This window comes from Plectrocnemia conspersa, unplaced genomic scaffold (genome assembly GCF_051122295.1).
Source record: "Plectrocnemia conspersa isolate PC_06_02 unplaced genomic scaffold, ASM5112229v1 ptg000001l, whole genome shotgun sequence".
NCBI classification, from domain to species: Eukaryota; Metazoa; Arthropoda; class Insecta; order Trichoptera; family Polycentropodidae; genus Plectrocnemia; species Plectrocnemia conspersa.
This window is the reverse complement of record NW_028277165.1, coordinates 18,886,188-18,913,654: the sequence shown is the minus strand read 5'-3', so window position 1 is coordinate 18,913,654 and position 27,467 is coordinate 18,886,188. Positions and strand designations below refer to the sequence as shown.

Genomic DNA, 27,467 nt, shown 5'->3' with positions numbered 1-27,467 from the left:
AGCACAAAGTTGTAATCCGCAATGAGATTTAAAAAAAATGATTTTCGTCGTCGTAATGAGTAATGTTGCTATATTGTAAAATGAAAACAGGGAGAGAAATGCAACGAGATAAATCATGAAGCAGATATTGCGTCTTTTGCTCAGGTTGGCAGCAATGTTTCGTGCGCCATATTGGGCTTGTCAGCCGCTGAGCGCCGAGCGCTAAGCAGTGCGATGTTCCACGCGCCGGGCGACCCTGGGGCCGCAGACGCTGTGAGTACCGATCTCTATACGTTTGTCTTTCCGTCGTCGCGCCGTTTTCTCCCAGCGTTCGCCTTTCGCCGCCGCCGCCGCCGGCCGTTGCACTTTTCACAATTCTTGCACAAGGAACACATCCATTTTGACGTATCTTCGCCTCTTCGTTTCCTCGCCTTCCCCGATTCAGTCACCGGATTATAATAACTGAAACACCAATCCAAACACCGATCGTCATCGTAGCCATAAGGTCATAGATGTACACTATATGCATACATTGCATCGACATATTTTTCTATTCACCAATTCAGTGTGGTCAATTAAAACTACACGAATACCACATTTTGTTCATTTTCAGTCTTTCTTACCACAATTCTGTATTTACAGATGCTTGGAAATGCACATTCGCAGACCTGTAGCTTCATTGTCAGCTCTTATTTTATTTTTTCCATGCGTCATTTTGTACATCTTTGCTTTTACTTACATTGTTGTTTATATTTAAAGGTAAAAGTGAAAAAAATACCCAAACACAATTCTAAAATAAAGTTTATTTACCGAGACAAAAACGGCTTCCATGAAAATGTTTTGTTTGTTGTTTCGTGCGGACGCTACCTATAATGCATAAAATTCAGACAGAAATTGTCTGTATCAAACTCGACGTTCGCAACAAATTACTTATATGTTAAGAAGAAATTATTCAGTAAGGATTATTTTGCCAGATGGTCAGAATCATTTTATTCAGTTGCCAATAGTGTTATCGTATAGTCGGCATTTCTTTATCATTATCATTATCAACAGGTTTTTGAGGCAACTTGTTTGGTTGGACTCTGCCGCCGCTCTGTCGTTATTCCCGCTTGGTTCGTCACTCTACATACAAATAAATTGATTCCATGAGAGTTATTCATGGGGTGTTCAATGTTCTGACTAACGGTATTGGTGCGAGCGAGATATTTTATAGGATATTTCCAAAATAAATTTATATTTATAAATGATATAATATTTTTTAATTCACATGGTCATCCTATATTTTTATTCTAACCATTGGCTATTTATTCTGACCCTGAATAATATAATTATAACCCTGCTGTTCTGACCAAGATTTAATTTTTATTCTGACTCAAAGTTGATTAAAAATTCTGACAATTTAATTTATTGCCTAATTATAATATGCATTTTTAAACGCGGCTATCTACTTAATTTATAGCTTTATTTCAAAAATGGCTTAATCGCTCTAAAAGTCAAGGTTTGACAAACTAAGGATGGAATTTACAGTTCCAACTTAGTTAAAATTTCATATGACCGACCGTCAAGTTACGAGACACGACCGTATGTGTTATTCTTATAGTTTCGCATTCAGTGTTCCATCACTGTTCTGCGACACTTTGTTTTCTATTTATTAACGTCGTATATCCATCATATCACTGTCGGAAGAGAAAAGTGGACATTGAATGTTGTGAAGTCTAGAGTGAATTATTTTACCAAATTAGATGACAAAGCAATGTCTGTTGTGCAATGCTACCATATTAAAAAAATACAATATACGTTGACATTATCAGGCTAAGCACTAGTCACAATACTCACAACAATCAGAAAAATTGGAAACTTTAAAATGGAATATTTCATCATAACTGCAACTAAAGCAATTAAAACACGTTTGATTGAAACAGTCCGATGAAAATTTATTTATTTATATCTATCAGAGCCGTTTGGTCACTTGAAAAGTCTAAGATATTATAAACAACGTCAATTAAATTACTTTGAGTGGTTTTCCTTAGTTCTGGTGAGCCGACTGGCATCACTGATATTACTCAATTGCTGCTTCAGGTGAATGAGAACCTATCCTCAGTTCCGTGAGTTTTATCAAAAATAGAAGATGAATATTGTGACTTTCTCTAACGAGTGGCAATGGTAAAGTTTTATTTAGATCTTTTGAGCTCAGAGAGGTTGAAATTTTTATCAATTAAAAACGACCTTCAACCATTATTATTGAGCATTGAATGGCTTTGGAAATTAGCTTTAGATAACCGCAGATAAATCTTGTACTGCTGCTTTTTCTCCTATTTATAAATAACATAAAAGTAGTTCACTCGGGACTTTTTGTTATATTCTAATTATTTAAAAATATTTTAATGTATTTAACCATGATTTTTCATCTTTATAAGATGATTTAGATTCATTATGTAGATGGGCTTCGGTAAAGCGTTTAATGGTTTAGTATTAATAAAAGTAAATTTTTTTAGAAATCTGAGATTTCCTCACTATCATAAGGAAATTTTTCTCAAAAAATCGACTGCAGCTCTCGTAATTAAGTGTAGAAAATATTTAAATATGTATAAACTTAATGCTTAAATGATTCAAATCGAGGCTCTTAGTTTGAAACTTCGACATTAGTAAAAACTACATTAAAACATCAATTCTGTTTCTTTGTGACTTTCGATTAACTGAGCCTCTGAATATTTCTCAATTTTCCAAAATCGACTGTTCATGTAAGAGAAGTTTTACTAGTTAAAATTAAATAATAATCATTTAAGCTTGACCATCGAACAAGATTGATTATGCATTTTTTTCAAGCAAATAATATTTGTCTGGACACTTGACTACGACTATCAAGGTACAGGATCGAACTAAATACTTATGTCTATATGTAAAGCGAAAATTAACAGCTTATCAACACTAGAATCATGGCACCTGTCAAATTTACTTTTACCCGATTTGTTTTGCAAATTTTACAAAACAGACAAGTGTTTTTGTACGACTTTTTATAATTGAACAATGCAAATACAGAAGCGTGCAAAAAAAAACATATCACTAATAAGATATTTCCGTCATCGCTTGCTGGAAATCTCTGATTTTTTTTGCGTTCATTTAGGGGTACGTCTCCATTGTTTTCTAGTAGTTACCTAGTCAGTTGACTGACAGCTTTCGTGGAGAAAATATTTTTAAAAGTTATAATGCCGAATCGCTCGCAATTAAGTGAAAATCAAAAAGCCGATATCATTGTGTATTCGACAATGGGGTTTTCGACAAGACAAATATTGCAGTCTGTTGGTTGTAACTAATCAACAGTTGGAAAATTTTTAAAAAAACATCGGAACAAGTTCAACAAATGCGCGCCGTGTTCTAAAGAAGAATTGGACAATTTCAATTGAACATATGAAGATTTTTATAGCGATTTTATATGCCAGGGAGACATATGAAGCGAAATCACTAAAAGCTTATTATTTGTGGTCAGAATAATAGGGGCCTCCTTTCTTTTCAAAAACAATGCCCAGAGATCAGTTCATGGAAATGCTTCGGTTCATACGGTTCGATAAAAAAACAACGATCTGAAAGATTGTGTATGGATTAATCAGCTTTATTGCCTGAAACCAGGAATAGATTTATAAAAAAAATCTTATTATAAGCCACACAAAAGTATTTCTAATGATGAATGATTATTCCCAACGAAAACTAGATGCCAATTCACCTAATATATGCCAAATAAACCATATTAATTTGGTATAAAATTTTTGTTGGCAGTTGATTTGCAATCAAAATATGTTTTAAATGGTTTTCCTTATTTGGGAAAAGATGAAACTCGATCCTCGACACTTTTAGGTAAACACATAGTTTTAAAATTAGCCCAACAGTATTCACGGGAAGGGAGGAACATAACAACTAATACATTTTTTAAGCATGTACAAAATGTAAAAAGATTGTGTGTGGAAAGAAAGTGTACTAAGAAAATTGAATATGTTTTTAAAAAATATTCTAAATAGTTGACTATATTATTTTTATTGTACTATTTTACTTGTAATAATGTTTCTATTTTTATATTATGTCTAATTTAGTCTTATTAAAGTTATATAAATTATTTAAAAATAAAACAATAAGTTCCGTCAATTTGACGGGTGCCCTTAAAAATAAGTATATAAAAAACCTAGTGTTGAAAAAACTTTTTTTAAATTAAAAATTATAAATTAATAATCAAGCGTATAAGTTAATAATCAAGTCGAAACGTTCACAAAAACACATGTATGGTTTAACAGTTAATGCTGAAATAGCGTTTTTTGTATTAAATTGAATACCTAGAATTAGTATTAGTATACCAGTACCTATTATATATTTGCATTGTACAATATGTTGTTCAATTATGTTACCATACTATGATACTAATCTTTTTACAGGCTGACATTGCTTGTGCACTCGATGCCCTGAGTTGTGTCGAGTCTGGCGACGAGAGCGTTTTGGATATCATCACTCGAGCAGCTTTTCCGTTGGGCGAAAATGATTCAATGTCATCGGTGTCATCGTCGAATTCGTCGTTGAGTTCCTATGACGATGCGGATTGCGAGATAGCTGCTAAAAAGGCTAGATTGTCCGACGACGAGAATGATATTTCCGAAGGTATGAAGGATCAACCCCATGGCAACAACATTAAGAGATTTACTTATTTTTTGCAAGGTAAAACTGTGAAATACTTTAGTATTCCTGCACAGTCCACTTTGAGCAATTTCATCACAATGAAAAAATTACAATTTAGTAAACAAGTACTTGTTAGTTAATTGAATCCGATATGTTTTTACCTTTGGGTGTTTGCATATAGTAATTTAATTAAAAAATAATTTTATTAATTTTTAATTTGCAATCTTATCATTTAAGATTATCCTGTAGATCCGCTAAAAGTAGCTGCGCTGTCTTCAGCTTTTTCTAGTCATCACGTAACATCGAGAAATTCGAAAATGTACAGCGTAAGTGTAACTAGTGTTTAATTTTTCTTATTTCTGTGTAATTTAAAAAAAATATTTTTTAAATAATTTATATTGAAGGGTTTTATAAATTTAAACGATGCGATGGATTCGCAGCAAATGGGACAGTTTTTATTACCGCTATTAACATCTCAGTCCGAGGAAGCATCTGGGGAGCAAAAATTCAGCATTAAACATGAAGGCATCCTGCAGGTTGATTATCTTTTTTTTATCTTCGTAAAATATCAAGTTCGATTGTAATGTGTCGGTTTTTCTAGGCTTTGGCCGAGAGCTCCAAGGATTTCCTGAAGTTGGAAAGCGAACTGTCCTTGTCCGACGATCTGACCGACTGCAAATTGAAATCGTTGCTCCTCAATTCGCAGTTATTCCAAGATCTAGAAGAGGTTCCGACGAATTACGACACTCTAGGGGTCGGAAAAATGTTTGCCTCCACTTTAGGTCACTTTTACGAGAGCGTCGATGCAAACTTTTCGAAGTGTACCGAAGCTGAATTCAACAGTTTCGTTAAGTTGTGTGACAAGCCTCTCGAGGCGAAGGACTATCATATAGGTGAACCTGCCAATATAAACATTGGCATTGATGAGGTGTTCCATCAATATTTGATCCGAAGCTGCTGTGACGACGCTTTCCTCGCCGAAGGTGGTTTGTGTTCGAAGCGCAGTTGTGATCGATTATGGTAAGTTTTTAAAATTAAAATTATAAAGAAATACGAATATCTCTTATTTTAAACACTCATGTGTATTTTTAAATGAGCATATCGCACACATAAGGGTAGTAAAATTTAAGCTCCAATTTTTGTTTAGTGAGCTTTTAAGTAGGAAACAGAACAACGCTCCCAATATTGCATCTAACAGTTTAAACACCAAGCATTATCGTTGCAGCAGTTACACCAATTGATATATAATCTTGTCAACTAGACAATGTAGTATTTTGCATGAATATTTGAATTTATTTCCATATAAAACATACAAGTTTTGCTTAAAAAAAATTATGTTTCTCACAGAATAGTGTATTTTTGGCTACCAATATTGTAAGACTTCATTACTCCTGGATTCTTTATTGGGATACTTTAGTTTTGTTCAAAATATATTATATCTTGAACTCTGCTAGTCACATTGTGACACAAATACAGCGAGGGAAGCATTCTTCTCAAATAAATTCCTGTCTATTGAGCAACTATTTTTGTGAGTTATTTATTGTCATGAATTAAAGCTGCTTAAAGATATGTGAATAGATACACTATTTCATTTAAACGTATCAGTAAGGATCGTTGTCTTACTTATGTGTTCAACCGCATTTCATTGCAGTTTCGGTGGTTCATATTCCACAGTAGCATAATAGGGCTATCAACCTAGAAGTTAGTGCTGCTGTAATTTGTCCAATTAGATTTAGGGAATTAAGGGACCTAACCTATGTAATTAAGATCAAAATCTATAACTTTTAATTATATTTCAGGAATTTTATTAAATACCGCATCGAAAAATACACGCAGACACTTAGCGATTTTGAAATTATTCCTTCTTTGGTCGAAATGGACGAATGTGAAAGCGCCGCTGAATCACTGGATCGTACTTCGTCCTTCAACCACCGTAAATTTTACGATCAAACAGTTCCTCAAGTGATATTTGACTGCGATTCGATCAACACCCGTAAGCGGTTCGTCTACGATAATCGATCGGAAGGAACGTGTCCCGGCGGTTGTGCAAACGCTCGTATTTGTAGTAAGTTTACTACGGACCATGACATACGAGCCGTTGAGCCGCCGAGCGAGTGTGACGATAAAACAAGGTGCATAGAGCGCGATATAAAGTTTGTCGACATGCAGGCCGCTTGGTGCGAGCTGAAAACTCTTACGCTGTGGTTCTATTGGGCGTTGGAAAAGAGGCTAGGTGATTTATCGCAGCTGGCTGTAGGATTTCAAGTGCCTTGCAACTGCTGTTATTGCTCGCACGTCAACGTTCTGTCGCGCCTCGAAAGACTGAAAAAATTTAACGACGGAAACGATGACTCAAATGCCCCCAACCATAAGTGCACGTGCAGGAAGAAAAAGACGATGTCGGTTAAGGCATGTAAGGTGTCCAAACCCAACACCGAGACCAATTTTGTATTAAAAGATGCTGCAAAGTGTTCTTATTGCTTAAACGCCGAGAAAAGGGGTGAGTCACTGGTCAACCGTAAGACGCATTAATAGGACTATTACACTGACCCTTTCCTTTATTTTTAGATAAATATTCACTGGCAGATTCGGTTCAGGTTAAGTTACAGCGGTATTATCGGTTTTTGGGTTTGAACGAAGCTCAGAGGTGCTGTTGTACGCAGTTGGAACCGATGGCGCCTTCTGAAGACGAACTGTATCCTGTATGAATATTAAATGTTGTTATTTTATTCTATCTTGATATACGTTTATAATAAATTTAAATTTAATTAGGTAATCGTGTGCTCGAAAAATAATGATATTCCTCCACTCTACGTAAATTTACTCACTGGTTTTGAATTATCTGATTCTGAAGTCAAACGGAAGGTATGCTTTTTGATTTTTATTTTAGATTTATTATATGAAGATGGCAAAGTAAAAACATGCTATATGATATTTTATCTTAAATTCTATTGTATCTGGATCCGAATTAATTCTAATTTCTATCGATGTAGTAAATCCCACTATTTGATTTGATAAAATACTAAAAAGTATTTTTTTAACGAGGACAATTTAAATGAGCAATATATAAAATAATTGCTCCATAAAATTATTTTTTTGTGCATTACTGTTAGACAAATTAGGTGCAAGCAAGCATAAGTCAGAACAATGAACACATGAATAACTCTGCAATTTTCCTTTTTCAAAGAAAAAATTTAAAATAATAGAATACTAAAAAACTGATGATTTGTCATGTTTTTGTAAATATATTATTCAGCTTCTCATTAAATAATAAAAATATCAGGATTTTCAAAATAAAAAAAAGGACAAAAAATTACCCAAAAAAAATCATTTACGTTTTTGATTACTTAACCCTTTGGCTTTGAAGAAAATCACACCTAATGGTGTCATGAACCATTGAGCATTGAAATATGTTTCTTTTTTGTATAATTTAAGGTTGAAAATCATTTTAATTTATTGAAATAATATTTAAATAACTTATGGCATAAATAGGTGCTCTCCACATATTAGCAAAGTGCAAAATAACGTTTCAAAATTACTAGCCGCTGGCAAAGGGTTAATAAGTTCTATGCTACGTAAAAAAGTTTAATTGCACAAAACTAAAATACCGATGATTTGTCAACATGTTTTTGAAAATATATTCCTAAGTTTCTCATTGACAAATAAAAATATCAGGGTTTTTAAAAAAAAAGGGACAAAAAATTACAAAAGAAAATCATTACGTTTTTGTTATATAAAAAGTTTGATTAATTAATTTATCAACATGTTTTTGTAAATATATTCGTAAGCTTCTTATTAAATAATAAAAATATTTGGGTTTTAAAAAAAACTGACAAAAAATTAGCAAAAAAAAGTCATTTACGTTTTTGGCTATTTAAGAAGTTCTAAAAATAATTAGATTTACCTTACATTGATTCACAAACAATTCGTTTTATGGAACAAAGTATTTATTTAAATGCACATATCTTTTAAAATATAATAATTCCCTGTTAAATAGCATTTTTTTAAACATGATTGATAGATTATGAGTACATCTTGGTATTTTTACAATATATGCCAATTAACACACTCTTTCCGTGCAATGTTAAATAAGTAAAATACCACATGTATACAATTTTTAATTCTAGGTGAATAGTTCGACCGATTCTTTTTATTCAAAATGCAGACAACAATGGATTCAGGCGGAGACTTTCAAAACTAAAGACGACAAAGGTAGTGCTGATTTCATATGAAATATGCGAAAAAAGTTTTCTTTTTAAAACTGCTTTATTTCATTTCTAGAATCGCTTTATGATAACGCCGATTATTCTAAAGTTGTTCCGCCTTGCGAACGGTGCCGGTGCACTTGCAAGAGTCCCAAGTTTTATAACTTTTTTCAAGTCATATCGAAAATGGCAGTGATTATAGATAAGTCAGTGCATTTTTGCTTTTTATTTTAAATTATCCATGTACGTGTGCTAATGTGAATGATATGTTTTTGCAGTTTTACGCGAATCTCGATGACATTCTTAGTGTATAGGATGGACGACCTTTTTACGGCTTTGTGCGCTCGGTATAGCGCACGACTGTTGGTATTTCTACATTATCACTGTGAATACACGTTTCTTTTAGGTTAGCAATCGTTTTATAACATAATTTAATTTACCTGTATTGTGTTTATAATTTTGTTTAATTTACGCTTTAGAGCTGGCTCGTACTGTGCACATTTTCAAAGATGCTAATATTTGGCTAAAATCAATGCTGGGACCGGCTCGTTCTCGCGTAGTTTTTACCCTGTTCAACGTTATTCCTGGGCAGCAATTTTTACATATGATATACAAACGTGCAGCATCCCCCGCTCTCGACATCTTTCTCAAAGTATTTGTTCTTGATTTTTTTAATATTGTTTTTAGTTATTGTATTCATTAATCGCATTATAACTGTTTAGTTATGTGTTATGCTGACTCACAATGTTCTACCCCAAGAATGGAAAAATGCAATGCTCTATTATGTAGATATCCTTCCATATATTTACGATGCGGAGATTCTAACTGGTATTGACGATAATCTTGCATATCCTAGGTAAGCTTATTATAATTATTGTTTTTTTTTTATAATAAATTATTATTAATTGATTTTTAAATATTTATTTATTTTAGGAGTGGAATTAATAATGATGAAGATTTTGTGAAGATACTCTATAGATTTTTTTCCATTAACCAAAAATTCTTGATGCGCGAAAAAGCTGGATTTCACAATTTCAATATATGCAGTAAAGAGTTCAAAGAAAACGTTTTACCGAACATGGAGAGCGAGGAAACTAAAAAATTTTACGAGGAGGTTATTAAAGAGGTAGAAAGTAAAAAAACTGAAGTTGATTTGATGAGTAAAATCCCTTTCAATGGCTGGAGGAACTTTGAGAAGTTGACTGTATACGCTATGATAAAAGCGTACGCAACCGACGATCATATATACGATTCGTTCATAAATTATCTAATTGAAAAAGCTTTCGAAAGATGCAACACAGTGTCGTATTCGTTTAAAAACGATTTCAACTCCGACAGCGTACCCATGAGCACTCCTCTGCAGTTGCTAGTAGAGTCTACGGACAATTTTAAATTGTCGAGAAGCGAACGACAATTGCACAAGGACTATATTGCCAACGGCTTGAAGAAAGTTGATTTTAAATTTATAGCTAGGATACTATATTTTAAGTTGTCTAAACGCTGCCGGAACGATTGGTTAAAATGTACTTCCATTGGCTATCATGAGTTTGTAAAGAAAAACAAACTCTCCATGGATAATCAGGTTTATAAATATTTAAATAATATATAGATTTAAGTTATCGGTGTTTACTAAATTATTTGATATTTATTATAGCTAAACCAAGACGAAAAGAATAAGAATTGTAAAAACTCATCTGTTTTCCTAAATAAAAAGTCAATGTAAGTATTTTAAGAATACTTATATTTAACGCATCGTATTTGTTATTCACCCATATGTTTATTTTCAGAGATCCTTTTTTGTATTTGTTCTATTCGGTCCACGAAAACTGTTGTCCGAATAAACCCAATCCAGCTTTGGTTCCTGAACTGGTTAAATCTTCATATGACGATATATGGACAAATTTTCATTCAGCTCTGCTGGAAATTGACAGTGAATCGAGTGATAAAGGACAGCCTTATTTGTATCCCGATATTGATATATTTACATATAATAACATTATAAAAAATATCAAACAGAAAAAGAAATTCATCGAAAATTTAACGAAACCCAGGGCCATAATTTACGATAACAATTATGACAATCTTAGGAAGAATAATTACGACGTTCTCCGTGACAAATACATCAAAAACCAAGATACCGAGAAAAGTGTCATATTAACTAAGTCTACAAACAAATTAAAAATTGCTAATATTGTTTTAGATAAACAAAAATGGATTTTGTTAACCGTTCGTACTTTAAGCGCCATCGATATGATTAAAAACAAAATAATAAGAGAGCAATTTGAAGATGTTCTAAAAAATGGCATTGAAGTTGAATTGAATGCGAAACAATTATGCGATAAAACTAGTCCCGTCGGAAAATGCATTAAAAGTACGATCGGAGTCGAAATTACTGAACAATTAAGATCCACCAGTGTCAAAAAGACTGCTTCTAAAGACGAGAGTGCAAAAAAGAGAAAAATTTTACCGACAGTCAGTTGTGAAGAAATTCTTAATATATATAATAACGGGAAAAGCGTATTGGATATACCTTATATATTCGAAAGCATGTTAGTGTTTGATCACTTGACTAAACTAGAGAAGAAAGGCAAGCTCGACAAGTATACTGCGAAAGATCTGGAGGCATATTTGACTAGCGACCGTCACCTCTATAATCCAGTTATCGAGGAAGTAGAAGAAGAATTGAGCAAAACTAAAGTTTTGAACACCAAAACAAAAGAAGAATTTGAACGCGATCTTCAGACGATTTGTTTTAAACTAGTCGCCAGACACATGGTGGAGGAATTGATCCCGTTTAACGAAAACTTGGAGAACTTGGAGAGAAGACGGAAGAAGCGCAAGTTGCGACGAACCGATCCCAAGAGAGAGAAGAAGTACTTTGACGGACATTGTGTAGACGATTTTTGGAGTTCGATCAAATCTGAATTCGTCGGCTGGAGAAGTATTGCGATGAGAATGTACTTGGACGTCGTCACAAATAATAAATTCGGTTATTGGAGCGAAAATATCGACCCGTATTGGGTGGAGCTTGAACAATGTAATGATGCCCAAAAGACGGAAGCAAAGTCAAGTTGCTGCAGTGACCCCGTAAAAGCCTTAGCGGTGAAGAAGAGCGTAGCGAGTAAAGTTGCCAATAGAGGCGTTTACAAACCGAACATATGTAGAGATATCCGGCTGTTTATTGAGCAGTCGTGGTACAAGACTTTTAATATATTTCATCTACTAGGTTCTAAAACTCTAGAGGACATGAAAGCTATTTCTTCAACGTCGGTTCCTAACCTCGCTGCTGGTGTTAAACGAAATATAGAGACCCGAGAAGCGGAGTTGTTGGCCGGTATGGGGCTAGGTAAAATATTGAGCAAATCTTCCGTTCAAAAAATTGTGACTTCACAGCCAAGCAATGGTGACTCATCGAATAGCAAAAATGCACCAAAAGAAGAAGTCCGCAGTGTTAAAACGACCGAAACATCAGTTACTGATAAAAATACAAGTAGTGGTACGTACAAGTTATTTTGCATTTTTAGGTATTTTTCATTGATGCTTAATTATAAATTGTTTTGCAGATGCTCAAGATAAGCCTCCAGTGGTTCCCGTAAGACCGGTTCCGGTTGTGAAGAAACCAGTTCCTACTGAATGCACTTCCAATACTTCTAACAAGGGCGAATCTACTCCACTGTCATATATTGGCGAAAAAATTGTGGACGTTCGTTCAAAAATTAAATACATGTGTGAGAAGAAGGCAGCGGGCGAAACCGCCTGCAAAAAAGTACTTCAAAGTAAAGAGGCTACTGCGACTAAGGAACAACCTCTTAATCGTAAGGAAAATGGTGAGTTTCTTTTATAATTGTTACGTAGAAGAGAGCCTTCACATGGATGTACATATTTGTTCTTGTGCTTTATATTTGCAGATGATATATATATTGATTTATCTAATCTTTGTGTCAAATATCTTAAACAGTGTAATCAACTTTAGTATGTGATTAAAATATTATCTTTTCATTTTAAGGGAGCTGTAGTGGAACATGTAAACAAATGGGGAAATGTACTCATGATCAACCCAATGGACATCCTTGCAATTGTTGCTATTGTACTGTTTTCGGTCACGCTGTAAGCATCTGGAGATTGTCGAGAAAATTAAAAAAAAAGATATTGTTGTAATTCTTTTTCATTTAAACTTGGAACATTTTTCCGATTCTAGCCACCCACTTCGACTCCTGTTCCACGTAACTATAATGAAAGACGCGAGAGGCTACGTACAATATTAAATAAGAAAAAGCAAAGCAGTAAATCTAATTCTTTCGATAGACAGTCATCTGTAAGGGTTTTTTTATCTCATAACTTTTAAATCTATATAGAGCTAATATTGATTTAAATTTCAGACCGGCGAAACAGAGGTTCAAGAAAATCAAAAAAATAGTCGCACTCAACAACAATCTGTCAATAGTGCCCCTAATCAAGAAAAACCAAAAGAAAAACAAAGTGTAACAAAACCAGCAGGTAGTTGATTGCACGTAGTATGGTTACTTGTGTTTACTATATGAGTGTAATATAAAATTTCTTTCAGAATCAGTAAATTCTAAGCCTGTTGAACCGAAGGTGCACGTTTCGGTGGATGTATCCAAAAATAAAGTAAAACCTGCGCAACAAAACGAAGACGCCGTCAAATCTAAGCCAAAAGAGAGCGTTCCGAATATTCAGTATGATTATAGAGCCGTCGAAGCGATCGTTAGAGAGATTGACCTCAAAAATAAGAGAGTAGTAACCAAAAAAATAACATCCGACGATCCGAAGGCTAAGAAGGTGGGACCGAAGATAGTTCCGCTACCAGTCTCGAAACTTACCCCGATCAATCCTAGTCAGATAAAGAAAGCGGTCGTCAGCAGCGAAGCGAAGGTTGAAAAGCCTGAAAGCAAAAAAGCACAGGTAACTCAAGGTAGCAGTCAGCGATGTCATTCTTGCAGTCGTGTCGAATCAAAAGGCATACAGACTGACGTGAGTCGCGTGCTCGATGATTTCAGACATGTTACAAATGTAAATCTTATGTTTTCAATTTTTTTGTAGGAATGTGTTAAACCTCAAGCACCGGCAGTGAAAAAACCTGTGGTGACGAGCGGCGATGGGGCGTCTACTGGGAAAAATGCGCCTAAACCGACAACTAATCAGCGCCCTAATGTACAACCGCCTCCACGTGAGTATTTTCAAAATTACTCCCATATTCTACTTGTATATTAGGAATTATTACTTGTGATTTTGAAAATTGTGCTTGATACTTTATGAAAAGTGACCCAATTCGAGTTTCCTATGTTGGCAGCACTGTAAATTAGACAGCTGTCAATAATCACTCATGTTCAAAGAGTCAAATGTTAGTATGCAACAATACATTTACGAAATGGATGGCTTAATCACTGCTTAAAGCGTTAATATTGTTCAATTGCTCTACAGAAATAACAATTCTGTACGAACTGTGTATTGAAATTTACGGAAAGATTATGGTCAATTTCATTGAGCTATTGAGCGAATAATTCGCAATGTAGTGAAAAAATTGAAGAGACTGGAAGCGTCAGAGATAGGGTAAGGCCTGTGCATCATCGTGGCGCCCGTTCAACCGAGAATATTGCTGATATAAGTGAAAGTGTGGCCGAAGACCTAGAATTGTCGACTCGTCAGCGTTCGCAGTTTTTATGCTTTTATTATGGCTCTGTCACTGTCGTAGTGAAACGCTCGGTTATCTAGCGTTCATTATAAGACTATATCAATATTACAACTTGCAATAAGTGAGAATCAAATGAAGCATATGTAAACCAAATTTTGACCAATAGGAGAGCGCAAAAAATAATTATCCTTAGTAGTCAAAAATCTACGTCAAAAGCAATACAATCATGTCGTCGCCGTCGCAGTGGGAACGCTCGTTACGTACTTCTCTGTACTTCTTCCGCTTGCACTATTTTATCCTGAGATGTGAGTTGGCCTAGTTTGTATTTTAGACTTGATCTAATGAAAGTTCTAAAAGTATAGAACTTTCATTAGGTCAAGTTGGGTTTAAAAATAGATACAGTTCGTTATATAAAACAAATTTATTTAAAATTACATTATTATATTATTAATTAATTCCAATTTTCTGGGTGGCTGGAGAGTTTCATCTTTCATTTTTTTTCAGTAAATAATGATAGTTTGATAGATTCACTGAGGGATTCGATTTCACTTTCATGATCTCATTCAGATATTAAAATATGCCTAACTAATTCATCTTCGGTTATTACCTCATTAGTAAACAATTCTTTGATAATATTAATATTTAAGTCATCAAACCCTTCTCAGGTCGGACTGTAAGAGTCAACGGTGAGCGCTATAGGCGCATGATCACTGATTATTTTTGGCACGAAATCGAAGATATTGACGTGGAAGACATGTGGTTCCATCAAGATAGCGCAACTTGCCACACATCGGTTGCAACGTGGAATGTTTTGCGTGAAATGTGTCCAGGTCGCATTATTTCACGTTTTGATGACTTCATTTGGCCGTCAAGATAATGCGATATAACGCTGTTGATTTTTTTTGTGGGTTAGCGCCAAGTGTGTCTTCGCCGAAAAACCCGAAACGATGGAGCATAATAAACTACATCAAATGTTAAATTAATAAAAAAATCTGAAGATATCTTTAAAATTGTGTTTTTTTTTAAAAAGTTCGGAAACTGAAGTTAGATCACGCTTTATATCTGTGATTCTCAGTACGTGACCATATGAAGCAATTTTGTGCGGTTCATAAAACAGCCATAAAATAGCATTCGTCAACCAATGATTAACACTAGTGGAACATCAGTTGGCGCTTGTGAGGAAAGAGTTAACCATGTCATTCAGAATTCAAAATGGATTGTAAAATTTAAAAAGAGGAGTATCCCCTTACATGTACAGTGGTCGATGTTTCACTGTTTTAAGGTACCCCAGATAGTAATATATTTACATCTATATATAACTGAGAAATAATAAATAAAAATCATTATAATTATATATTTTTTTATAATTTGAATTAATACGTAAAATTAACTCATTCCCAGGTGTACACTAATAAATTAATAAATGTATATAAATCAACTCATTTCTCGAAGGGTTAAGAAGAGTTTAAATTTAAAAATATATAGCATTGGATAAAATAGTGTTACTATAAATGTGAGTATTGATATAAACGATCCAGGTTTTTACATCATTTATTTAAAGCACCTTTTTTAAATATATAGTAGGTTTTTGACATACTGTCAATTAATGACTAAAATAAATAGAGATAATTTTCTCTATTGGATTTAGATCTAGTGATTGCAGGACAATCTAAAACCACAAACTGTTTTTTTTATAGAATATGTGTTAGAATTTCATACAATTTTTTTGTAATTATACTTAAGCTCCTGCAGTAAGCAGATATATTCAGATATGAATGAACAAGGGATGAAACTAATAAAATTATGAAAGCTATGAAAGTCGACTTCTGACGCTTGATAGCTGTGTATAATAATGAAAAATATCTACTTTATACTTGTGTTTCTCATACGACTATTATCTAAATTTTTGTTCATTGAATTTCTTGTATCATTCAAACATTTGGAATGTTTTCAGTTGTGAAAAAAGCTATATGTCCCAAATATGTTGGATAAATAAGAAAAAAAATATTTTAAAACTTACCTTGATACGAGGTATGGCTATTGTGTTAAGATTTGTCAGTATCAAATTTATATATCCCAATTTACATTATGTTAATTGACTCATAATTAGTCAATTTAAGCTCAATATGTAATGTCCTTTGAACTCACATTTTAATTAATTTGCAAGAATAAAATGTTACTTCAGGACGCAACACATAGTGTGAAGAACTAAATAAAATGCCGAAAACAAAAATGATTTGTAAGTTTCGATATCTACTAAATATTACTGTGTCTTACATATCTCGCGGTAGAATAAAACCATAGATCTTAAATATTATTCTTGCCGTAGTTTATAATGAATAGCAGCATTAATATAGCATTGTTGCCATTTTTTATTTCCAATCCAATTGACATTGATGCAAATCTAATTATAAGTAGATAAATACGTGCCGTTTTTAATTAGTTTGTCAGGTGCAGGAAGAATAAAAACAATAATTGAATCAATATAGTCTATACACTGTAGAATGTATTAATTCAAGTTTCTCAATCATCACATTGATAAAGAGTGGATTCATGTACACCAAATATTGAATAACGCCGTTATACAGCGTTTTAGACTTATCTGGTTTATCCACCAACGAAAAATCTGTCCAACCATTTTCTAGACATCCCTATACATGTCACAAATATTTGTTCGCACACTGGTAGGGAATTTGCCTCATTTAAAAAATAAAAAATATGTGCCGACAATGAGTTTGACACATTATCATCCTGATGGCTATTTTTTGCCGGAATATCTATATGCAGAAGCCTTAAAAGGTCTGAACTGAATAAACAATGCATGTTTTAAAACACAGCAGAAAAATGACGAAACTTGCACCTCAAGTTTTGTTGTTTCCTATTTTGAAATAATTGTTTGTTTTGAGATTTTTTGGGTTACTAGGTCATACATATGTAAATTTACACAAAAATTTCAAAATAAACTTCAATACACGTCACTTATAATTATTTGATATATTTTAAATTCATTTAATTTAAGGTGATGTAAAACCAGCGCCTACACCTAAACCTGCTGCTAATACTACTACACCAACTGCAAGTAAAGACAGTTCATTATGCTCTTCATCTGTGTGCCCAGGGTAAGTTTTAATTATTATTGAGCATAGAATGTTAAGAATATATAAAAATAATTATTATCGTAGGTGCGCCGATGATGACAATTTTATGCCGTATGACGATATTGACTCGCTGATTAAGTTCATAGAAGAGCCTTTCCACGGTGCCGATAAAGAGAAAAAACAAGCCAAGAAGGCCCGTCAAAAGATCAAAAAGGTGATTATTATCTAATTCATAGTGTATTAAAATAAATCCTATGATTGATTACATAAATACATTTCGCAGCTGGAATTGAAACTATTAAAGGAGCGCGATGTCCTACATGAGAATCTGATCTCGATGGCCGGTGAAACGAGCAGGCTGCACGAAGAAGTGGTTCGTCTAGAGCGAGGATTGTCATCGGCTTGCCGGAGACTTCCATTAGTGAACAAATGTAATGATTGATTTTGTAAGATGAATTTCTGGGAGATTTATATTTTATTGTTATTTTTTAGCACGTGGCGCCAGCGATACTATGAGTGCCAATTTAGAAGATCACGAGCGCGTTATGCTGTTGCGCCAGGCCGCCCAAGAGGCGTCTGCGCGTGCGACTAAAGCCGTTTCCCTAGCGGAGCACGCTCAGTCTCGTCTGCGTCACGTTGAATCTACACTAAACCTGCTTTCATCATCTGTGTCGAAAGGTATTTGATTATTTTAATATTGATGGGTTAGTACACGATGACAGATTATATCAAAGTGCCATTTTATATTTCAGCTTGTATGAGACAGCAAAAGATTGAAGATCAAATGGAAAGCGATCAAGCAAAATCTCAATCGCAAATAGAACAGCCGGGATATACGCGAGAGGTAATTATATTGGAAAAATACATCAGAAATTAGTTTTTTGTCTAATTTTATCAAGTTCATTACTATTTATTATTACAATAATACTTGAGTATTGCGATTAAATTATATTTCACGATTAATATAGAATACTTTCTAGTGATTTTTTAGTTTAATTCGCATTATGATATAATATAATTTGTCTTTTTAGTATGAAACTAATAAATCAGGCCAGACCATGGTTACAATCAAGCGGGTGATATTGCCATATTCCGAAGAGCCAGGCGTAACAATAACACCCCAAGGCTCTAATCAGCTCATATATACGTCTCACGACCAAGCCACCAGTAAGTTTTGATTTTACTTAATCAGTTATACTTAAAGAGCTGTTAATGAATTTATTCGTATTTTTGTAGTGATGGACAATGCTAATCTGGAAAAAAATAAACAACCCAAGAAACAAACTCCGGTGTCGTGGGAATCAACTATTGCCCAAATTAATGCTCTCGCTCAGTCTAGTAAAAAGAAAGAGCCTAAAATTATCGAAACTAAGAAGTCGAATTATAAAGAATCCAACGAACAAATTAAAGGTGCTACTAAGTCTTCTAAAAAAATGAAAGAGAATACTCAAGCGAACGATAAGAGTGCTCCTGTTGTTGCACCAATTGCCACTCCTCCGATTGTTAATAACGCTAATGTTAGCAAGAAGAATAAGAAAGCGGCTGCTCAAGTGGAAGTTGCAAAGCCAATCGAAGAGGTGCCGAAAGCAACGAAGGAGTCAAAGAAATCAAAGAAAAATGAGGAGACTATTGCTTCAAATAATAATAATAAATCAAAGGAAAAGGCAGATAATTCAGGAAATGTAGACAAAAAGAAAGAAAACGTATCTACGAATATTAAATCTACGAAAAAGGGCAAGGAGGAATTTACAGCGTCAAACGCGCAAGTGAACGATTCTAAAGCAGGACCCTTGAAAAAAACTAACAGTAACTCGTCTTGTAACACTCTGGATCAAACGACTAAAGCTAACAAGAAAAACGCAAACAAAAACAAAGAAAAAAGTAACGCCAAACCCATCGTTAATGAGAGTGTAGTCGAGATTGAGAAAGGAAATAAAAACAGAAAAATTAAAGAGAATCAAAATAATCAGAAAAATGAAAATACGCCTAAAGCGAAGAAATCTCAACCTGAAAATGTTACAAAAGGATCTGCACAACATCAGACTCAAAAACAATCGCAACAATCGAAATCCAACAATGGAAATTCACAAATGAATATCGTAAACAGTCTTTCTTCGAGCATGGATAAGATTAGATTAAACGATGATACCACAATCGAACTTGCTTCAGCAGCTAAAGTATGTTCTTTTTAAACACCTCATTAAAAAAAATATATAATACTTAATACGATTAAAATTATGTATTACAGAAAGACCAGTACTCCGATGGACGCGATTTTTATCAAGCACAAGGTAACAAAGGAGCTCCGATTTCAAGTAGCATTGTGGATCAGCTTAAATCTGGTGTTCAGGTGAATGATAAAATTGTACAGATTTTCAAATATATACTTATCTAAAATATTCCTTTATGGGATATCTTAATAAATATGGTATCGGTTACAGTTTGCTGATTTGCGACTACCTCCTGGGATTACATTGACCAGAGTGGATCCTGCAAAACAGCAGCACTATGCTCCCAAGCCGAATATTGTGAGTATTGAGATGCGTGTTTTGAGATTTCTATGGATTGAGAAATTTAACTGGATTTAATTTTAGCCGTTAATGAGCGCTTCGACTCCGGCAGCTTATAGGCCTACGCCCCCGGCGCCGCCGCCTCCTGCTGTCATCATGGTCGATACGACGAAGTTGCATGCCGATCGAGGTAATATTTTGTTGTTTAGTCATTACAAATTAATCAAAGCTATTAACATCAATAGATTACATACTTAAAAAATTAAAAAACACGTTTATTACATACAAATGAGTTAAGAGAAACAAAGCCACGTTGTTTTTAATGATTTGATTTTTTTAATGTTTAAATATAATCATCTTTGAATTGAGTTTCATTGAACAAAAGGGACTGGAGTTCCGCTGCAATTAAATGTTTAATATTTTTTCTCTTTTTGTTTTAACGTATATGAATTATTATTACAGAGTCAAAGTTACAAGGTGGCTCTCAGATGGATCAAAAGGCAGGGAAATCTAAGAAGTCCAAAAAGAAGTCTAAAAAGGGACAGTCGCAGACTCTTCAAAACTCAAATCACACAGATGAATCGACTAAAATGGTTACTCTTCGAAATCCCATGTTCCATCCAACGCTGACGCCGGCCAGCGTACCGACGTTGCAGTCGAACGGTAAACGGATGGGCGAAATGAGAATGCCAGAACCGATTGCCATGTCTCCAAATGCCTCGTGCCAAGCCACTATAACGCCGACTTCGAACGGCATGTATACGATTAGAAATCCGCTCATGTCGATTGTGCATCAGCAGAGCATGATGGGGATGAATCCACTAGAGAACGTCGCTGGGAATCCTCTGCTATTGATGGCGAATCAACATCTCATCGGCAACACGACCGAAGAGCACGCGGATAAAAAACCAAACGTGAAAGATTCCGTCGCAGATTTAACCAATAAAATATCCAATATCAATTTGGAAAATAAAAGTAATTCCGACAACAAGAAATTGAGCAACACCATCAACGCTTTCAAGCAAGAGACCCAAACGATCGATAAACCGGGAACCGTTCAGCCGATTTTAGCGGATTATAAACCAAAGCCGTGCCCGAAACCGATCGGCACTCCGTTTTCGCAAAGTGAAAAAGCTGAGATTCAACCCATCGGAAAAGTGATCGATAAAGAGCCTGTTTCTAACATGAGTGATGAACATGAACATACTACGTTTTACACTCCATTTGGACCTGCCAACAGTGACAAATCGTTTGGTTCAATGCTTTTCCAGCCGTATGTGCGAACAAGTCAAGTAAGTATAATGAAGCTTAATTTGCCAGCTATTTTGTATCCTTAGCTACTGACATTCAATTCATATCTCTATTCAATTCTCGTCACATTGAGTGGTAGTTCCTTTGGCTTATCGTGCCGTTTGAAGCAAAGCAATGGGAATCAACAAATTCCCGTTGTTCAGGATTATTGCTGTCCACATTTTAAAACCTTAACAAGCAACTGGATTCCATTGCATAGTTTTGGTAGATCAAAATTCTTTAGCAGCATAATAGTGTTACCAATTTAGAGAGTTATTTTGTGCTGTGGTAGTTCACTTGGATTCAAATTCTCAACTAGATAACTAGTAACTTATTTTTCATCTGTTCTATTGACAATTAAATTAAATGTGCTGTTAAGTGGTATTATCTCTTAAATTGTGGAATTGCTTTCATCAATGATTACCTGTGAAGTATTGCTCATTTTTGAAGCCATTCATTGTAGTATCTAAATAATTATTGCGACCGGAGAACTTCGACATATAGTCTGCAAACCACTCGTAAGCCGTTTTGCGCAATTTAAATGTCATTTTAAAAAAATACATGAATTTCGTATTTTTTTATGTTATTTAACCCTTTCCGGTCCACAAAAAAAAAATTAAATTTTCTACCAGGTCCACAAAGGATTTACAGAATTACAAAGTAAAACAATACATCTAGTTTTTTTTTTAATAAAACTATATTTATGTTTACAATTTTTTTTTTTTGAAGGTATAGGATAATGCTCTAATTATTACATTTTATACACATCCAAAGTATGACATCGGTGAAAACATTCACCGATGCAAAGGCCGGGCTTTCTCTTACAAGTTACACAAATATATCGCGTTTCTTTCCTACTCCCAGGAATTTTTCTGTTGGAGCATACCAGGCAATATTTATGCTTCCCTTGAGGGTTGAGGTATAAGAAATGACCCTTTTTGTCCAGTCTTTGCTCCCTATCGCCTAACTATAGAAACAGGAAGTAATAATCTTGATCGAAATTCGGAATCGTTATCACTGCTGCTCAAGACTCGTGGTATTGTACGACTATTTATTTCTTTATTAGAATTAGAACTCCAAGCACTCGGGGGGGAACAGATGGTCCAGGATCAGTTATAGATAATCTTCTTCATCGGTTTTGTTTGTTTTATTACACCAGAAACGTCTTCATTTTCACTTTCAACAAATAGTTCAGTCACTTCACTTCATTCATATATTCTTCATCACTTCTTTCGAACTCGTTGTTATCGCGGTTTTTTTTGTAATTCTAGGCATTTTTGAGGGGTTCGAATTATTAGAATAATAGTACAATTATAAGTATCGGTAATAATAATTATTAAACTGTTTTCACGTGCATGGGTCGAGCGTAACTGATCCGAGTGAGTGACGCGTACCAATCTAGCCACTAAAACAAACCTTTTGTATCTTCAGGTAGAAAGTTATACATTCAAATGCTCATAAAAACCATTGAATCCTCATCCCAGTATACCGTTACACTAAATACAAGTGAGAAAAAAAATATGTTTGCTTGTATTTTGACAATAAACTGATGAAGAAAAAAATGTCGAATGACATTCGACATAGGACTCATTGGAATAAAGTCGATGTCGAATGACATTCGACATAGGACCGGAAAGGGTTAAGACATTCTTTTTGTAATATGTTGAGAATTATATGTAGTACGTATAAATTCAACTAGATTTAAAAATATATTATATATCATAAAAGAAGATCATAGATAAATAGAAAAAAATAAAACAAAACTATTTTTTTATTTAATATTATTCACTTAACTGATGGGTCGTTTTTTTCACCGCATGATGTGTGACAATGGGCTGTTTCGGGAAAATTTCGCGCAACATAGATTTTTAACAAAAAATGTTATAACTTTTGAATTAAAAAACAAAAAATTCCCATATGTTTTGACATGAATTGATATCAAAATTAAAATCATAAAAAAAAAATTAAAATTAAAATCATAAAATTTGCTTTGTTTTTCCTTATTTCTAGTTTAAAAAAATATTTCAATATTAGATGACAAAATGCGCTGATTTTTTTTGCGAAAGGTGTGACGTGCGGTGCGTTCTGAGTTTATGAATATTGAACAAATTATTTAAAATTAAATATAATGACTATTACTAGCTTCAAAATGTCAGACTAATGACGTTATACATGTGTGATAAAATTAATTGTGCATCAAAACATTTTTTTCCTATAGTACAAACATTAATTCATAGATTACAACAAAAAACGCTTTAGTTTTTCGGGTAGAAACTACTTAACCCGTCATTGCACATCAGCGGTCAAAAATGGTAGATACTACTCGTCCCGTGGATTACCATCAGCGCACGTAACGGGAAGGGACTACCTGAACCGTTGGTTAAGTGTTAATATCTATAAAGTTCGAAAATATAAACGGTCTTTAAAAATTATCAACAATTTTTGTTTATGAAGATTTTCTCTTCGCTCATGCATAAATACTCCTAAGTTTCTAAAAAAGTTAAAAATAAATATGGACTATTCTTATGCATTATTGTACACAGTAAAAGTAAACTCGTCATCTCCACTACAACAATTTCAATTACTGTTTTTTTTACGTTTATTTGACAGTTTTTGGGTTAAAAAGATTTTTTTTAAAAACTAAGATGTGAAAAAGGTCCTCGAGAGCTATCACATAAATTCCTATGTTTAAAATATCAAATTTACACTGTTTATGACTCTAATGCAAAATAAAATTAAGCAAACTGATAATGAATGAACAGTAAGAATAACAGACATTTTTATTACCCGATAAAATTCGTTATCGATAAAATAAACACCATTCGTTAAAAGATAAATAATTATGTCACTGAAGTATCACATATGAAACGACGCCGCAGTGGTGGGATCCAATCGTAAAGGGTTAATTTACAAGATAATTTCCAAATCATCGTTTCTTTTCGTTCCTTTCTGTAAAATTTCATAGTTTTTAGTGAGAGAGACATACAGCAGAACAAATTTATTTAATAACACATTACAAGTTTAATTTTAAATGCTTTTTTTATTTTTAGGAAAGTGATAACTCATGGGGCACTCGACAATCTGAAAATTCATGCCATGGTGACAATATAAAAAAGAGCTTCTATTCAGATAAATGCATGATGGATCCTTCTATGGCACCTGGCCAAAAGGTATATAAAAAAAATTGTTTCTATAATCATATTCATTTTATGTATCTAAAAATTTATAAAATAAATTAACATATTTAATTAATGCATTATAGTTGGATATGAACTGTCAATCAACATCAGTCCCACAAAATCACGGCGTCGGCGACGGTGTTATTCCCGAATCCCCTAACTCCTTCATGAAAACCCGGCTGCAATCTTCTATGTACCAGTACTACCCCTCCTTCGAGTCTACCCGCGAGACGACAAATTTACCAAAATACTGGAACTCGACGGGGTATGCGCCCGGACAAGATTTTCCCAATTACTACAATAGCACGGCTCGCACCACCGGTGTACCGTCACTGTATCAACCGAGCTCGTCTTCCTCATCGTGCATTTTCAGCGGCTCTAGCTCTGTCTATGATTCCGTGTCGAATTCTAGTTCTAATTCTCCGGCTGATACGGCAAACCCGAACAATACTGGCAACATGCACGCTTATGAAGGCTTTATGCGTCCTTCGGATTATCCTTACATTCCCCATCAACCCCATAATATATCAAAGACGGGAATGTACAACAACACTCTGAACTTGGAGCAGAGCGAACTGTTCGGAAGAATGAACGCGTCGACCCAGAACGGATCGAACGAATATTCAGAGGCGAATAACGCTTGGAACGGGTGCTGTCCGCTGTTCGGAAACGCGTACGGTGCGATAGGTAGCGAAAACGGGGACAAAAACAAAGCACCGTCCAGCGCCAACAAAAACCACGGTGCGATCGGGAGTCAAAGACTCACGAACGGGCTGCAGGCCGACGCCGACTACTTTACCGGTAATTGGAATTAGTCGACATCGGCGGCGGCGTAGTGTTAGCATTATTTACAGAAGGAAATATTGTTACAGATAGCACCAGTGTGTTTGCGCCCGACCAATCCATAACCAATTTAAACGATTTGGACTCTTCCGAGAGGGACATCGAGTCGTTTAAACGATTCGATTTTTATTTTGAACCCCCGAAAAACAAACCCAAGATAAGCCTAAACGTTCAAGACTTAGCCTTGCAGAGGCCCACTTCGACGAAGTTAGCGACTGTGCGCGAAAAATTTTAACTTATCTAAAAAAAAACTAACGCTAACAAGTTTTTTGTTTTGATTTTTAGAGTAGAAAATTTTATATATTTTTTTGCTAAAGTTTTAATAGATATTTTTTATATAGTTTATGTGCTGATTATTTTAATAGCATGATTTGTTGAAAGAGATTAAGGGATATTTTTAAAACAACTCAAAGCTTCGTCTGTTCCCTCGCAATCTAGTTTGTGTCAGATTTTCACAAGTGCCAGTATAATTCGCTTACACGGTGATTATTGTTAGTTTTCATGGCAACTTGATTATGATTTATCTTTACGATTTTTGATATTAGTTTGCTGCATGAGTCCTCTTCTTTGATGTGTTGAAAATACAAGCATTATTTTAACATAAACTTGCCAATAGTCTATAAAATTTTAAATGTTTCTTTTGTGAAACGAGTCTATACAATATTTTCTACGTATTTTAAATTTATAATTAAAATAATTTAATTGGATATTAGTGAGGAATCACTACAGTAAAATTGTTTCTTAATAAATATGACGACATTTGTTACCATCCACAGTACACGAGGAAAGACGATTATCTACAATAGTAATGTCAATTGTATCACACTAATTCTTAGTGTCCAGTTAATTCAGTAAATTACATATATGAATATGACGATAGGTTTATGTTAGATACATAAACCACTCGATGTTTTTTTTCAAAATGTAGAAATCTACTATAGAATTAAGTAAAAATATATTAAAAACTTATGCAGTGATCTAATAGTTTATTTAGATTATGCTTGTATCTATGACTGTTTATATGTTGTATAAATCATTACGAGTGTTGTTTGGATTTGGTTGCTTGATGAAAAATGTCTCAAATTTTTTTGTTATTGTTTTTTTTTTTTAATAATTTTATGACTAACGAACCATAGATTCGTTATTCACGTTCTTTGACAGTATTAAATACATTATTTTGTTGTCTGATATTGTATATTATTAAGCCACTATACAATGATTGTTAAATGTTAGACTTTTACATAATTATTGACAATTATTTCGATAGTGCTATTAGTGAGTGTTAGTTTTACGACTGAAAATGTTAATATTACGTGTCTTACTGTATAAACAAAACGTTTTATTATTATTATAAAATAATATGTGTTATCGACACCATGTCTTCTTTGTGTTCCTTTTTTTTTAGTGAATAAGAAATTAAAATTTCTATTCAATGACAAGTCGCGTATCAATCGCTGAGCTAATTGATATAATATACATGAAAAACGATTCTATGAACAAAATGCAAGTCGCTTACTTGCATTATATTGAAAAAAACATGAAAATTGTACTTAACATTGATGTTATATGTTTTGATTAGACAATGTCTGAACGATTTCAATCGTCATATTAAAGTTGTGTTCACACAATATATTTGTTAGATGTTAACTCTAAAAATAATATATATTTTCTTAAATGTGTCGAATTGATAAGTTCGCTTTCTATTATTATACATGTGATGTTTGACATTCTATCATCATTTATGATATACATATGGAAAAGACTATAATTGTGTATAGGCGGAATTTAATTCCGCCTCGTATTACGAAGGACATGCTTTTTACATCAAAGTCGGTTGATGATGATGATTTTTGTATGTGTATGTACATAAAAATATATTGAAAAAGTAAAATAAAACCTTTTACGTTGAGTCGCACACATTGCAAATGCTTCAATTTGATAATTGAGGCTGGATTTGAACTCTTTAAAAGGCTAATGTAAATATATGTATACAAAATATACTTTCTTTGATTTATTAAAACCCTTATGTTCCGTTTTAATTCACACATGTA

The 27,467-nt window shown here is 33.9% G+C and overlaps 1 protein-coding gene across 6 annotated transcripts; it reads left to right on the top strand.

The window, feature by feature from the left end:
* The first annotated feature begins 179 nt into the window (after positions 1-179).
* Positions 180-27,414, top strand: LOC148239080 (uncharacterized). 6 transcript variants are annotated; one of them, XM_088186075.1, is made up of 36 exons: positions 180-252; positions 4,401-4,620; positions 4,876-4,964; positions 5,043-5,174; positions 5,240-5,658; positions 6,438-7,138; positions 7,207-7,340; positions 7,411-7,503; positions 8,766-8,850; positions 8,920-9,049; positions 9,122-9,249; positions 9,323-9,495; positions 9,566-9,699; positions 9,777-10,425; positions 10,498-10,562; positions 10,631-12,339; positions 12,407-12,670; positions 12,850-12,950; positions 13,042-13,158; positions 13,223-13,340; positions 13,408-13,766; positions 13,905-14,031; positions 17,516-17,615; positions 17,679-17,808; positions 17,899-18,025; positions 18,087-18,272; positions 18,347-18,438; positions 18,626-18,761; positions 18,831-19,771; positions 19,843-19,959; positions 20,036-20,122; positions 20,189-20,294; positions 20,567-21,396; positions 24,445-24,564; positions 24,657-25,374; positions 25,446-27,414. In XM_088186075.1, exons 1-36 carry the CDS (start codon positions 214-216, stop codon positions 25,649-25,651), a joined length of 9,882 nt encoding a protein of 3,293 aa, XP_088042201.1. In that variant the 5' UTR covers positions 180-213; the 3' UTR covers positions 25,652-27,414. The 6 variants fall into 6 exon arrangements, with proteins under 6 accessions (XP_088042201.1, XP_088042193.1, XP_088042185.1 ...); XM_088186067.1 differs by having other exon boundaries at positions 17,878-18,025; positions 19,843-19,944; XM_088186059.1 differs by having other exon boundaries at positions 17,878-18,025.
* Positions 27,415-27,467: the final 53 nt, after the last annotated feature.

What these genes read in the sequence shown, in the direction of transcription:
- LOC148239080 (XM_088186041.1), top strand. Translation starts at nt 214, where the DNA reads ATGTTCCACGCGCCGGGCGACCCTGGGGCCGCAGACGCT. An exon ending in ATGGCAGTGATTATAGATAA is followed by an intron (nt 9,050 to 9,121) that starts GTCAGTGCATTT and finishes ATGTTTTTGCAG; the next exon opens with TTTTACGCGAATCTCGATGA. An exon ending in CGTATGTGCGAACAAGTCAA is followed by an intron (nt 21,397 to 24,444) that starts GTAAGTATAATG and finishes TTTTATTTTTAG; the next exon opens with GAAAGTGATAACTCATGGGG.